The sequence below is a fragment of the Anthonomus grandis genome, chromosome 16 (assembly GCF_022605725.1).
Source record: "Anthonomus grandis grandis chromosome 16, icAntGran1.3, whole genome shotgun sequence".
Taxonomy (NCBI): domain Eukaryota; kingdom Metazoa; phylum Arthropoda; class Insecta; order Coleoptera; family Curculionidae; genus Anthonomus; species Anthonomus grandis.
In genome coordinates, this window is record NC_065561.1 from 19,274,573 (window position 1) to 19,289,583 (window position 15,011).

At 31.7% G+C, this 15,011-nt stretch overlaps 2 protein-coding genes across 2 annotated transcripts; both read right to left on the reverse strand.

Annotated features, from left to right (window-relative positions):
- Window positions 1-846: 846 nt before the first annotated feature.
- Window positions 847-6,868, reverse strand: LOC126745898 (uncharacterized). The gene is made up of 4 exons (XM_050453942.1): window positions 6,639-6,868; window positions 6,386-6,579; window positions 1,285-1,456; window positions 847-1,223 (listed from the first exon to the last, which is right to left on the reverse strand). The coding sequence occupies exons 1-4, from the start codon at window positions 6,706-6,708 to the stop codon at window positions 925-927; spliced, it is 735 nt and encodes a 244-aa protein (XP_050309899.1). The 5' UTR covers window positions 6,709-6,868; the 3' UTR covers window positions 847-924.
- A 1,388-nt stretch (window positions 6,869-8,256) lies between these two features.
- On the reverse strand, window positions 8,257-12,880 carry LOC126745777 (protein takeout-like). The gene is made up of 5 exons (XM_050453765.1): window positions 12,711-12,880; window positions 11,575-11,815; window positions 8,816-8,949; window positions 8,586-8,735; window positions 8,257-8,457 (listed from the first exon to the last, which is right to left on the reverse strand). The coding sequence occupies exons 1-5, from the start codon at window positions 12,772-12,774 to the stop codon at window positions 8,306-8,308; spliced, it is 741 nt and encodes a 246-aa protein (XP_050309722.1). The 5' UTR covers window positions 12,775-12,880; the 3' UTR covers window positions 8,257-8,305.
- Window positions 12,881-15,011: the final 2,131 nt, after the last annotated feature.

Below are 15,011 nucleotides of genomic sequence, written 5' to 3' on the forward strand. Positions count from 1 at the left end.
TCGTAGTAAATATGCACTATTCTTTGAAAATATTTTACGAATGATTGGAAATGGCTTAAAAGGGTTTTTGCTCATTTCTTTTTCAATTTTTACAAAGGGAAAAAGAGGATAAAAGTTAAGGAGCGAAGATTTGGTTAGAAATTTAGATAAAACATTGACAAATTGATCTTGTGTACTGTTGTTTCTAAGGAGTCACAATTAAGCACGAATTACTCGGTCAGGGATGGCATTTAACCTTATTTTCGGCATAATCGAAAAGGATCTGGTGGGTGTATCTTTTAGTCTACACTATGGTAAATAGAAAAAGTTTCTGAAAATTTAGAAATCGGATATAAGCAAGCTGGAATACAAAAATAATGATAGAACCTATCAAAAAGTGCCTTGAAATGCCTGGAATAGCAAAAAAATTACTTGGAATTTTATGAAAATAAATAGCGAATGCCTGGGATATATTATCCTTGGAAAAGCCTGAAAAATACCTGGAATAAGTAAATAATTTATAAAATAATATGGGAAATATTGCCCGCGATCTAAAGGTATCAAAAATGCCTTTGAACACCAGGAAGAAACCTCCAATGGTGTCAAATGTCTGGAGGATGTTGGTGTACAGTATTGCAATATGATCAGCACTTTTTAAGTAATTTAAAAGCATTAGTGTCAGCACTTAAGACCACTAAATGTGGATTCTCTCCATTTCTATCATGTATTTCTTTCCTCGTTTTAATGACCACCAATAAAGTATAATAAGGTTCACTCCTAATTTTTCCAGTTTAATGAATCAGGCTATACTATATGTTGCTGGAATACTCTACTTGGTGTTTTGGGTTAAACAATAAAACAAATTGATGGTACTAATCCAATTTATTAAAAAACAAACAGTAAAAAAAATTCATATATATAAAACTTTATCATATCACATATCTTTTATAGGAACAGTTCGCTTAGAGCATACTTAGCAAATATCCGATTAACCAGATTAAAAACGAAATCGCTAACGACTTGCTGGATTACAGGTTGTAACTCGCCAATGATAGTATCGATATTTTCATTGATAACTTTATTTGTGCGCTCATTAAGCTCTTTATTATCACCAAAAAGTCGCTCGAACAATAGATTAATTTTACCAATATTAATGTCGATCTTCTCCTTTTCCCAAGAGACGTACTCCTTGTTGTTCTTATGGAACGGGGTACCCTTAAGTGCCAAGGAAGCTTCTACATTAGCTAAAAAATTAATAAATGAGTTATTACCCTTGCTTCATTGACTCACTGTAATTTAACTTACTATAGTTTCCATCAGCAGGCCCTTTACCATCCAAATTCAGCACCAAAAGCCTTCCGTTAATATTGTAGATCGATTTGATCCTTAGCAGTGGGAACAGAATTTTTACGTTGATGTGGTGCTTGTCCAGATCGACGTCAAAGGATTTCAAGTCGAAGTTGTCTGTGTTGTACATCTGGAAATTAAATTGTCAAAAGAGAAGAACTTATTATTTAGAATTAAAGAGAGCAACATTCATGGCAATCAAGTAAGAAGTTTCTGTACTCTAGAGGTCTGTTGTTATATTAAAGGTTCACCAATCAGGGTCAACTTTACCAAAACACTGCCCAATGTAGTAAATAGTTCTTTAAAGTAGACCATGCAAATATTTAGTTTCAGAAATGTTATTCATGCAAAAGGTAGAAATTAATTAAAAATTGTACTGCTATTGTCAATAGAAGGAATCTCCTCACTTCTTTCTCTTCTGCTTCTTCTGTTTCATTCTGTAGGAGGACTGTAGGTATAGCAGTTAACTTATCTGAGAGCAGAATAGTCTTTTTAGTACTTTCTTATGACTTTTTTGCTTTCTTTATGTTTTTCTACGCAATACCTCGGTTTGTCATACCGGTATAGCGAATGCCGACAAAGAAACCGACTTCTTTGCCAACATTATCTTAAATTGAGTAATTAGATTTAAATTAATCAAGAATTAATGGATGATATAGAAGAATACTTAAGCTAATTGACTAACAGATTATGTGAGTGTCATTTAATGAAATGTTGTATTAAATGTGTATTTTATGAAATGTTTGCTGTTGACCATAGCCAACAAAAGGAGGACGTAAGGAAATTCCTTTACGGACATCCATTTTTCTTTTTTAGATAATTCCTTGCAGTTTCCTCCCACTTATTAGCTCTCTGCATGTTCAATTTGAGTGGAATCGTTCTTTTAATATTAAAGGTTGATGTTCGCTTGCAAGACCTCTATTTGCCACACCGGTAAAGTAAGTGCCAAATGCTATTTAGTATTTCACAGATACAGAGTCTCCTAATTAATAGTCAAGTTATCTAACGTCAAAATATTTCTTCCAGTCTCCTCTCACTACTTGTTGACCTAAGAACGCAATCCTTCTCTTACTTCTACTTATTACATTGAATTTTGCACGCAAGACCTCGGTTTGCCAGACCGGTATGGTGAATGCCAAATACAGATAATTACTTAAAGGCTTATCAGAATTTGAATGCGATTTACATTTACTTAAGCCAACTAAGGCTTACCAGATAAAGACAGATCAAAGCTTGTTCCTAAACTCAATGACTGCACATAATCGATGAACAGAGATGAAAATGCATTTGATTAATTAATAAAAAGAGACAGAGACTCTAAATTAATTGCTTGGAAGAAAAATTGTATTTATTCCAGGCAGTTGAGTGCATTCAGTCGTTGGACAGAGATGAAATTGCCTTTGATTACCTAACAAAGAAAGAAAGATACACGAGGTCAACTGTTTAGGAGATAAATTGTATTTTTTCCAGGTAGCTGAATGCCTTCAATCGTTGGACAAAGAGAGAGAGCGAAAAGAGTAAGACACTTTAAATCAACTGCCTGGAAGAATACATTTATTTCTTCCAGGCAGTTAAGTGCATTCAATCGTTGGACAGAGAGAGAGGGAAAAAGAGTAAGACACTTTAAATCAACTGCCTGGAAGAATATATTAAATTCTTCCAGGCAGTTGAATGAACTCAATTATTGAAAAGAGATGAAAATGCACTAGATTATATAACAGAGAGAGCAAGAGACTCTCAATTGCCTGGAAGAATACCTTTATTTCTTCCAGGCAGTTGAGTGCATTCAATCATTAGACAGAGATGAAAATGCCTTTGATTACCTAACAAAGAGAGAAAGATACTTTAGATCAACTGTTTAAGAGATAAATTGTATTTCTTTCAAGTATTTGAATGCATTCAATCGTTTGACAGAGAAAGAGGGGATAAAAAGAGTAAGACACTTTAAATTAACTGCCTGGAAGAATATATTTAATTCTTCCAGGCAGTTGGACTAACTCAATTATTGAAAAAAGATGAAAATGCACTAGATTATATAACAGAGAGAGAAAGAGACTCCAATTGCCTGGAAGAATACCTTTATTTCTTCCAGGCAGTTGAGTGCATTCAATCATTAGACAGAGATGAAAATGCCTTTGATTACCTAAAAAAGAGAGAAAGATACTTTAGATCAACTGTTTAAGAGATAAATTGTATTTCTTTCAAGTATTTGAGTGCATTCAATCGTTTGACAGAGAAAGAGAGGGAAAAGAGTAAGACACTTTAAATCAACTGCCTGGAAGAATATATTTAATTCTTCCAGGCAGTTGGACTAACTCAATTATTGGAAAGAGATGAAAATGCACTAGATTACATAACAGAGAGAAAAAGAGACTCTAAATCAATGGTGTTGTCAATTGTCAAAGTTGAGTGCATTCAATCATTGGACAGAGATGAAATTACCTTTAATTACCGAACAAAGAGAGAAATATACTCTAGATAAACAGTTTAGGAGATAAATTGTATTTCTTCCAGGTGTTAAGTGCATTCAATCGTTGGACAGAGAGAGAGAGCGAAAAGAGTAAGACACTTTAAATCAACTGCCTGGAAGAATATATTTAATTCTTCCAGGCAGTTGGACTAACTCAATTATTGAAAAAAGATGAAAATGCACTAGATTATATAACAGAGAGAGAAAGAGACTCCAATTGCCTGGAAGAATACCTTTATTTCTTCCAGGCAGTTGAGTGCATTCAATCATTAGACAGAGATGAAAATGCCTTTGATTACCTAAAAAAGAGAGAAAGATACTTTAGATCAACTGTTTAAGAGATAAATTGTATTTCTTTCAAGTATTTGAGTGCATTCAATCGTTTGACAGAGAAAGAGAGGGAAAAGAGTAAGACACTTTAAATCAACTGCCTGGAAGAATATATTTAATTCTTCCAGGCAGTTGGACTAACTCAATTATTGGAAAGAGATGAAAATGCACTAGATTACATAACAGAGAGAAAAAGAGACTCTAAATCAATGGTGTTGTCAATTGTCAAAGTTGAGTGCATTCAATCATTGGACAGAGATGAAATTACCTTTAATTACCGAACAAAGAGAGAAATATACTCTAGATAAACAGTTTAGGAGATAAATTGTATTTCTTCCAGGTGTTAAGTGCATTCAATCGTTGGACAGAGAGAGAGAGCGAAAAGAGTAAGATACTTTAAATCAACTGCCTGGAAGAATATATTTAATTCTTCCAGGCAGTTGAATGAACTGAATTATTGGAAAGAGATGAAAATGCACTAGATTATATAACAGAGAGAGAAAGAGACTCTCAATTGCCTGGAAGAATACCTTTATTTCTTCCAGGCAGTTGAGTGCATTCAATCATTAGACAGAGATGAAAATGCCTTTGATTACCTAACAAAGAGAGAAAGATACTTTAGATCAACTGTTTAAGAGATAAATTGTATTTCTTTCAAGTATTTGAGTGCATTCAATCGTTTGACAGAGAAAGAGAGGATAAAAAGAGTAAGACACTTTAAATTAACTGCCTGGAAGAATATATTTAATTCTTCTAGGCAGTTGAATGAACTGAATTATTAGAAAGAGATGAAAATGCACTAGATTATATAACAGAGAGAGAAAGAGACTCTCAATTGCCTGGAAGAATACCTTTATTTTTTCCAGGCAGTTGAGTGCGCTCAATTATTGGACAGAGATGAAAATGCCTTTGATTAGTTAACAAAGAGAGAAAGATACTTTAGATCAACTGTTTAAGGGATAAATTGTATTTCTTTCAAGTATTTGAGTGCATTCAATCGTTTGACAGAGAAAGAGAGGGAAAAAGAGTAAGACACTTTAAATCAACTGCCTGGAAGAATATATTTAATTCTTCCAGGCAGTTGAGTGCGCTTAATTATTGGAAAGAGATGAAAATGCACTAGATTACATAACAGAGAGAAAAAGAGACTCTAAATCAATGGTGTTGTCAATTGTCAAAGTTGAATGCATTCAATCATTGGACAGAGATGAAATTACCTTTAATTACCAAACAAAGAGAGAAATATACTCTAGATAAACAGTTTAGGAGATAAATTGTATTTCTTCCAGGTGTTGAGTGCATTCAATCGTTGAACAGAGAGAGAGAGGGAAAAAGATTAAGACACTTTAAATCAACTGCCTGGAAGAATATATTTAATTCTTCCAGGCAGTCGAATGAACTCAATTATCGGAAAGAGATGAAAATGCACTAGACTACATAACAAAGAGAGAAAGAGACTCTCAATTGCCTGAAAGAATACCTTTATTTCTTCCAGGCAGTTGAGTGCATTCAATCATTAGACAGAGATGAAAATGCCTTTGATTACCTAACAAAGAGAGAAAGATACTTTAGATCAACTATTTAAGAGATAAATTGTATTTCTTTCAAGTATTTGAGTGCATTCAATCGTTTGACAGAGAAAGAGAGGGAAAAGAGTAAGACACTTTAAATCAACTGCCTGGAAGAATTAAATATATTCTAATGTGGACTAACTCAATTATTGGAAAGAGATAAATATACATTGACCTATCAGAGAAGGAGAGCTTACTTTACTACTACTATACTTCAGTAAGCAGTACTCTATTGTAAAATGTACTGCTTACTCAAGACTCACTTTTCTTAGTTTTTAGTTTTTGACCTCGATTATGGTAATTTTCTTTATTATTATTTTCAAATTTAATTGTTTGTTAGAGGGGTTTGTTCATTTAATTTTTCCGATGATGAACCACATCGCCCTCTTACTATTAAAAATTATTACATTGATCTTTGCACGCAAGAACTCGGTTTGACAGACCGGTATAGTGAATGCCAAATATTTTTTTGTATTTATTAATATTAAGACTAAGAGAGATGCCTAATTAATAATAGTAATAATAATGACTTTCAATATATTAAGTGATATTCAATGGAGAGATGAGACGAACGAGAAGAAGTTCAGGAATTCCCGTGTTACTAATTAAATTAATTAATTACAATTTAATGATATAGATTAATTTTTTTTATAATGATAACCGATAAATTAGCAGAATTAATATTCACCTGAATATCCTTAAATGTAGCCTTAAATTGTGCGCCACTGTTAAGCGTAGCCTCCGGGATGACGAGAGGGTCCAGGGGCGGAATAAATAATTCAGGTACACCCTGCTTCAGTTTCGGTCGTAATAATTCGACATTCTCGATAATGCAGTTGTGTAAATTGGGATCTTTTCTTTTGCACAGTTTTAAAAACGATGCTAAAACAACAAACTTAATCAAACTATATTAGACTTATTAAATATTGAAGTGTACATACGAAGCCCTTTTGCTGTTGCACAATGAATGACGAACGCAACTACGAAAATACCGTATGCAACTTTGGACATTTTCACTTCGTAGTATCACAATAAAATACACTTGTATCACAAAAATCGAAACTTATATGGGGGATTTCGAACCCAATATATTATAAAAAAACACAGTTGAAATAATTAATTATTCAACAATTTTATGCCACGAAGTGTTTAGTTCAATTAACGAAGTCGGCGATTCACAGAATGTTTTTAATGCTTTTTTTTGCAGAAGACGTCAGGGATAACTGGTCGTCTAATGGGAGGTTGCACGAGGAGGTCAAGGGTAAGTAACGCACATAAGTATATGAAAACATGGGAAAAATTTGTGTGCAGCTTAATTTAATTTAATTTTTTTTAAGGTCGGTTGTTAGATCAAAATCTGGGTGATCTAATATTGTAATAAAGAAGGTTAATTTGAACATGTCTAGTAAAAATTTAATTATTATGACAAAGAGTGGAGGGGGGAGGGTCGTTAGACTAGGCAAATAAGGCCAAGACTCCGCATAATTTTATAATATTATAAAAACTAGAAAAAAACCACATGACGTTAATATGTTCCCTTTTATTTATGTAAGTTAATTTTCTATTAAGAACATATTTAATATTCATATACATTTACAAAAGTCTATCACCATAAATTCGGTTTACAAGAAATTTTATTTCATAGTTTTTTATACACTTGGTTATACAAAATTTTGATATATCTTTTTTTATTTTTGATACGCATGTCATCGTAAACTTTTCATTGAGTTATTAGTGCAATATTGTACTCTATTTTTACTGCACACTACACAATGAAAACTAAGACTTTAACAACTTCATTCAGAGACATCAACCTTGATATTGATAGTATAATAAAAATATTAATTGTAAAAATGGGTAATCATCGAATTGATTTTATTATTTGATTTGTAGATATTATTAATTCGACTGCATATTGTTTTCACGTCAATATAACCCTCCAAAAAATTATAATTGATATCTTTGTTCGAATATCATTGTAAAAATATATTTAATATAAATGAACAATCACTATGTGTATGTAGGCATTTTAATATTTTCAGAGATATAGATAGAAAAAAACATGAAGTTCTATATAAATGTATTTAAAAAAAATACTTACAAAGAAAATTGAAAAATTATTATAATATTATAGGTATTAATAAATAACAGCCTAAATACGTCTTAATTCAAATAAATACCCACAAACCTTTGGCCTCCACTATACCGGCCTGGCAAACCGAGGTCTTGCGTGCAAAATTGTAAAAAATGCTACATATTTCAAGTATTTCACATTTTTTTAAATATATATATTTGTAGTTATGACTTGGCGTTATTTTCTATGTCTTCCAAGCATTGAAAGTCATATTTCTTTATGATATTTCAGACATTTTGTTATCATAAAAAGAAAAGATTACGTTAAGTTACTGTCTGTATCTGTATAGGGAATTAACTAGAAAAATCACCTCAAATGAGATCAACAAATCGTTTCAAGGGGTTTTCACGTGCATTCAATAAGTAAATATTTTTAATTGAATTAGGAGATTCATCGGGTGTTAATTTGCAAAAGAAAAGTACAAATTAGGATCGACATGTTTTTATTATTAACTAATTAATTATTGTAACTGTATCACTCGGGAAACAGCATGGAAATGGGATATTTATGGAAAATCTTGTTGGCAAACTTCTTAAAGATCCCCGCTATCCTATCCTCCAAAACTGGTTTGATCTCGTTCACCACGCTCTTCCAATTGTCGTTTAGAAATAAATTCATTGATGCACCTACAATAAGATTAAAAAACAACCTTACAATTTAATTATTTTGTTGCGATATTAATCGATCAAAATAATTCAGACACAGTGAGCCATAAAAAACTAAATTTAACATGAAAATTAATTAAATGCTTTACCTAGCTCCTCGTTTCCGTTAAATAAATTATCAAAATGTAACTCGGCATGCCCGATATTAAAGTCAACATAGCAATCTTCTATATTATAATAAGTTTCTTCGTCCTTTTGAATTTTTTTTGCCTTCATTGTCATGATAGCCTCTACATTACCTAAAATAAAATTCATGGCGACGTATATGGGGATCTGTTTCTATTATCTCGTTAATTATTTATTTGATCTCTGCACCTACTGTAGTTTCCAGTACTTGCTCCAGATCCGCTAATAGGCATCATCAAAATTTTACCGTCCATTGTATAATCCGTGCTGATATTCAATTTCGGAATGAACAGTTTGATCTTGAATCGGTCCTTGTCCAGATTAATCCTTAAACATAACAAAACTTGTTATGAATCTTTGTTGCTTTAAAAAGTGTATCAGAGAATCAATTCGTCGAGGAGATATATAGGAAATATTTAAATTTCTTATGAAGATTTTTGTTTAGACCTTTATAAAACTACTTAATAAGTCATTTATGGATGAGTTTAGAAGGAAACTCGTAAGAGCTTTTTTGATGTGGAAACTCATTGGCTTTCATATAAAGATAAAGTTAATGAAATCGGTGCATTAATTTTTGAAATATTCAGATTCTTGTGAGGCCTTTGACAATATCAAGATTTTTTTTCAAACAACTAAAAAATTCATGGATAACTCAAGAATAACTGTACTTTGGTGAAGAAACTCATCGGCAAAATGTTTATTATTATTATGTTCCAGATTTTATACCAAGAACTGTTCGTAATTTGTTACATGTTCCAGGCATTTCAGATAATTTTGAATTTCTTCTTGGCATTTGAAGACATTTTCCAATTTAATTTTTTTGTTCTTTTCAAGTTTTTTTGTTTATTTAATTCCAGGATTTTAACGTAATTTAGAAAAAATTTCACACATTAAAGTTATAAACTGACATTTTTTGTTTTTCTAGAATTTTAAAGTGATTACTTTATATATTTCAGACTTTTGAGGTTATTAATTAACGCATTAGAACCACTGGTTTATTTCCTTTATACATTTTTATATTTGACGTGGTTTTTATTTCATTGTGATATTTGAATCTATTTTTTACAATTTGTACATTTTCCAGGCAATTAAAGTGATTTCAAACCTTTTCCTGGTATGCAAAGCCATTTTCTACTTTAATTATTTGTATGTACGTTCAAGGTTCTTATTTGAGGCATTATTTTTGTTTTAATTCAAAGAAACCCCTTAGAGAAGTAAAAACATTAACATAATATAAAGAAACGGTTGTCTAAGAACGTATGATTTTTTGTCAGCAAACATTCAAAAGAAAAGAAACTCATCGGCTTTCATGTAAAACTAAAATCAATAAAATCGGTGCTTGAGGTTTCAGAATATGTAGATTTCCGTAAAGCCTTTGATAGTATCAAAATTTTTTGAAATCATTGGAAAACTGGTGAATAACACAAATATTGTTACATTTACAAGGAAACTCATAGGGGCTTTTTTGATGACGAAACTCATCAGTTTTCATATAAAACTAAAATCGATAAAATCGGTGAATGAGTTTTCAGAATGTCGAGATTTTCGCAAAACCTTTAACAATATCGAGATTTTTTTAAACCCCTGACAAATTGACGGATAACTTGAAAACTGCTACATTTACAAAGAAACTTGAAAGAGTCTTTTTGGTAAAAAAACCCATCGGCTATTATTTGAAATCAAAATCAGGAAAATCGGTGGATGAGTTTTCAAATTATTTAAATTTTTGTGAAGCCTTTGACAATATCAAGATTTTTTCAAACCACTGAAATATTGACGAATAACTTGAAAACGGCCGCTTTTACAAGGAAATTTGTAAGGGCCTTTCTGATGAAAAAACTCATCAGCAACATCATCAACTGCCTGGAAGAATATTTTAATTTCTTTAGTGATCAATATTAGTCCACTGGTTCGCAATGTACGAAATGGTAACATCACACTGTGGAAGTTGCCCTTCTACCTACAAAATGAAAACTATTGAAGCGATCTTTTATCACGCCAAGACAAGCCATCTGCTGTATTCTGCAAAATAGTCCAACAAGAAAGCGTGGACAGACATTAAAGGATTCAAACCGTTTAGAGGTAAGCTCTTATATCACACAATCCGATGGTTCCTGCTCGTGTACATATTGTATCAATGACGAGCTGTAGTCCAGCGATATCGGCACAGTAACAAGGTCAGACAATTAGTCTTATCTTGGTAATAGTCTATCTGTAAAATAATCACAGACAGACACATCACAGGACTTGTCTTCCAAATTCACCATCATTATTAGAGGCAAACAAACTAAAGGTAGTACCAGTTTCCAGTTTGGTTGCCTGGACGAATATTTCGATTCCTTACAGGCAGTTGAGTGCATTCAATGAGAGGCATAGACTCAACTGCCTGGACGAATATTTTGATTTCTTCCAGGCAGTTGAGTGAATTTAATACTGAGGGTCAAACTTCCGAAGGATCTACAAAAAAGGGAAAAAAGTGAGCCTGAAAATCACTTTCCAGGTCCCACTATAATGACGTATTCGTTAAGCAAAAGAAAATCTGTCATTGATGTAATCAGAAACGCTAAAGATGATGATATATAGATTTCGGTAATTCATGTAGTATTAAGCAAACGCAGCGCTTAAAACTTTCTTTTAACGAACATGATAAAACTGTACTACAAGATTACGGAAATGCAGAAACCTGTACTTTGAGTAGTTTCATTATTGATGACATTAAAAATACGTAGCCGGAAAAATACCGTACCATAGAACCAAATCTTCCAAAAAAAGACCAATATAGTTCTCCAAATAGGAGAAAAATCTACCTAATCATTGGAGGACATTTGAAAGTAGTGACGTTCCTATTAATTGAGTATTGCATTTTCCATACAAAAACCTAGATGAACTAGACAAGATCTACAAGGCTGTATTTCTCCTTTAAAGTACATAAACTAAAGCAAAAATACTTACTTTACATTTCTTAATAGGAACTCAGACGGTCCAAAGACTTTTATGTTCTTATAAGTGCTTTTAACCGATACAGGTCCATTTCCTTGGTCGATCAATACCTCTGAAATAACTAGGGGTTCACAGCTTGGTATTCCCAACTCTTCTATACCATTCGCCAGAAAGGGTCTTAGGCTCTCTATTGAGTTTATCAGGCATTGCTTAATGTTCGGATCAGATTTATGGCAAATGTTTATGAATGAAGCTGGAAATGGAAAATTATTAAAGATATTAAAAATTTGCTTCGATGCAAAGTAGGGTGAAAAGTGCTCACTCGCATTTGGCGTTTCATATCTCGTTGAAAACTAATCTTATGATGTCAAATGTTATTAATAAAGTTGTACTCTTTAATGAGATTAATAAAACTAGTTAGAATGATTTTTTTTGTGGGAATGATACTTTTCGAGATAAAGCTCCTGGAAGTTTGCTTTGATACAAGTTAGGCCTAGAAGTGCTCACTAGCATTTGTCCCTTAATATCTTGGTTAATTTTTAAGTTATGATGTTAAGGGTTATTACCAAAGTTGTACTATTTAATGAGACTTACAAAATGAGTAAGAATAATTTTTTTTGTGAGAATGATACTTTTCAAGATACAGCTCCTGGAAGTTTGCTTTAATACAAATTGGGTCATTCGCATTTGTGCCTTAATAACTCGGTTAATTCCAACCTTATGATGTTAAGTGTTATTACCAAAGTTTTACTCTTGGATAAGATCTACAAAACTAGTAAGAATGATTTTTCTTGTGAGAATAATAGTTTTCGAGCATTTAATGCAAATCAGGCCTAGAAGTGCTCATCGCATTTGTCCCTTAATATCTCGATTAAGATAAATTACATTATTTATTCATACAGGAAAAATTGAAATATATAGAAATAAAAATCAATTAATTTATCATAATGGTACGTACCAATAAATATAATTAAAAATTATGTTAAATGATTTAAATTCAATGTTAGTCATTATAATTTCCGTGAACAGTTTTTATGTGATAATTAGGAAATAACTGGCCAATTAGCGGCAATATGAAATACGCGATGTTTTTAAATATAGACAAAAATAATCCAGACAATATATGCCCATAAAAAAAAGTTACTTACGTAATTTGGATTTTCCGTAAACGTAATTTAATAAGAGAAAAAGCCAAAATAATCGTCTGAACATAATTAAATTAATTGGCTTTATTTAAATTTAAAAAAAAAATTGTAATTAACTTTCAAGAAAAAAAAATGGGTAATGTCACGCGAAAACTATTAAAAAAAAAACTTAAGATTGCTAATGGGGTCAAAACAATTTTCGTCTGTTGAAATATTATTCGATGTCAATAATTATTTAAATAACAAGTTTTGAATTGTCAGTTGTTTAGTTTATAAATAATACGTTGTTGGGTAATTCTATTTTAAAGGTCGTTCGTGTCGTGCGTTAAATACTAACCTAGGCATTAACCTGCATAGATTCGTTTCTTTAATTTTATCTAATAAATGCAAACAGCAATCTTCCATTTAGCGTATAACTAAAGTGACCACTGCTAATGGAACCTATTGACCATCCTCATCTCAATTAAAAAGTCCTACACGTTTTTACTATAGCTGACTCCACAATGAAGTTATGCACTTGCAAATTCTCATTTATAGTGTAAAATGCCCTTGAATGATCACAATAAATAGACCAGAAACGCCTATATCCCTATCAGGTTTCATAACAATTTATGTTTGTTCAAAATCCAGCCTATTTATGAGATCATAAAAAATACGCAAAAATTCCTGTCAATTTGATAATAATTAACTGACCATTTAAAACGTCCAACAAGAGAAGGATATTGATTAAAAAAATGGGTTTAACTGGTTTTTTCATGGATAAATCTTTCTCTCTCATACTGTCCGAAACTTCTGGAAATAATAAACCTATACAGCTATCGTTCTATTTTCTGTACCTTTATATTTTTACTTTTAGCAGTTTGTTTTGTTGGGTTTTATATCGAGTAAAGATTTGAGGAGCCGATACTTATTTTAATACGCACTCCTACATTTTTCTTTTCAAAATTAGTTAAACGTTTATAATATAAAATCAATGAAAGGAAAAAAACTTCACTTTGTATTGTTTGGTTATTTTATGCACTCTAGTACAAAAACCTCCAAGTATGTTTTCTTATACACTTTTATATAATATATATACTGAAACTACCAGAAACCTCTAGCTCTGGAAAATGAGAGTGTTTTCCTAATAACGATACTGTTTATTTTAGGCTAGTTCCATTACAATATATAGTATATTAAATGTTTCGGTTAAAGACATTTAATATAATATTTTATTGAAGAGATCAATTAATCTTTGCAAAATATATTTCTGACTACTTGGTAAAAATGAAAAACAACATTTACTGCCTTGAGAAATATCCTCAACTGTTTGAAATAAGTGAGAAATTACCTACAGGCATTTGAGAAATCATCTTTTTACTATCTAGAAAAAACGAGAAATGACCTTAACTGTTAAATGAGAATAAATGGTAAATTACTTACAGGAAGTCGAAAATTTAACTTATTACTGCTTAAAAAAAATGGAAAATAACCTTTACTGCCTTTGAGAAAATGAGAAATAACCACAATACTGCCTGGAATAAATGAGAAATTACTTCCAGGCAATTGAGGAATCTATTTTTTACTGCCTAGAATAAATGACAATTGACCTTAACTGTCCAATGAGACCAGGAAGTAGAAAAATTAAATATTCTTAAGTAGTTTATCCGATTACATATAAAAACCAAAATTTTAGTAAAATTACTGATCTGTTCTCGGGCATTGGGGTATCATCTCGTCCGTCCCATAAACTCGAAGGTGCGACAAGGATGGAGCAAGCGAGCAAGAAAAAAAAAAGACAGTGCAAATAAGTGTTTCTAGTGGTTTTAAGACATTAATCAGTCAGTCTAATTATTGTTTTAAGGGCTTAGTGAGTCATGATGAACGAACAGTAGAAAATGCTACAATATTTTAAACCGAGAAATGCTAGAATTTAATGTTTCTCTCATATTTGATAAGGTAGGTTTGAACCAATTGAGAGAGTGGTTACTATAGAAGTTTTTCACTTTTTTTTTATAGGAAAGCAAATAAAAAATTATTAAACTTGAAATTACGAAATGATTGAGCAACCTGGATCTCCCCCTGAACACTTGACTAAAGCACCATACTCATCATTGGGCACAGTCCAGCCTTGGGCAAGTTGTAGTCACTAAAAACATAAATGTTACAAGATGTTTAATACAAAACCATAGAGGAGACTACGCTACGGTGGAATGTAAATAAATTAGTACTTATTATCAACTTGGCACAGGAGATAGATTTGTTCGACAGCATCCGCCATTATTGGGACAATTTATTATTAACAAAAATTAGAACTGGCTTAAA

Bases quoted from the DNA above. Each gene is read 5' to 3' on its own strand.
- LOC126745777 (XM_050453765.1), bottom strand. From the start codon at position 12,774: ATGTTCAGACGATTATTTTGGCTTTTTCTCTTATTAAATTACGTTTAC. The intron at 8,736-8,815 runs GTAGGTGCAGAG...ATTTTATTTTAG, and splicing joins AGCAAGTACTGGAAACTACA to GTAATGTAGAGGCTATCATG. The intron at 8,458-8,585 runs GTAAAGCATTTA...ATCTTATTGTAG, and splicing joins TAACGGAAACGAGGAGCTAG to GTGCATCAATGAATTTATTT.
- LOC126745898 (XM_050453942.1), bottom strand. From the start codon at position 6,708: ATGTCCAAAGTTGCATACGGTATTTTCGTAGTTGCGTTCGTCATTCAT. The intron at 1,457-6,385 runs GTGAATATTAAT...TTTAATTTCCAG, and splicing joins CTACATTTAAGGATATTCAG to ATGTACAACACAGACAACTT. The intron at 1,224-1,284 runs GTAAGTTAAATT...TTAATTTTTTAG, and splicing joins GCCTGCTGATGGAAACTATA to CTAATGTAGAAGCTTCCTTG.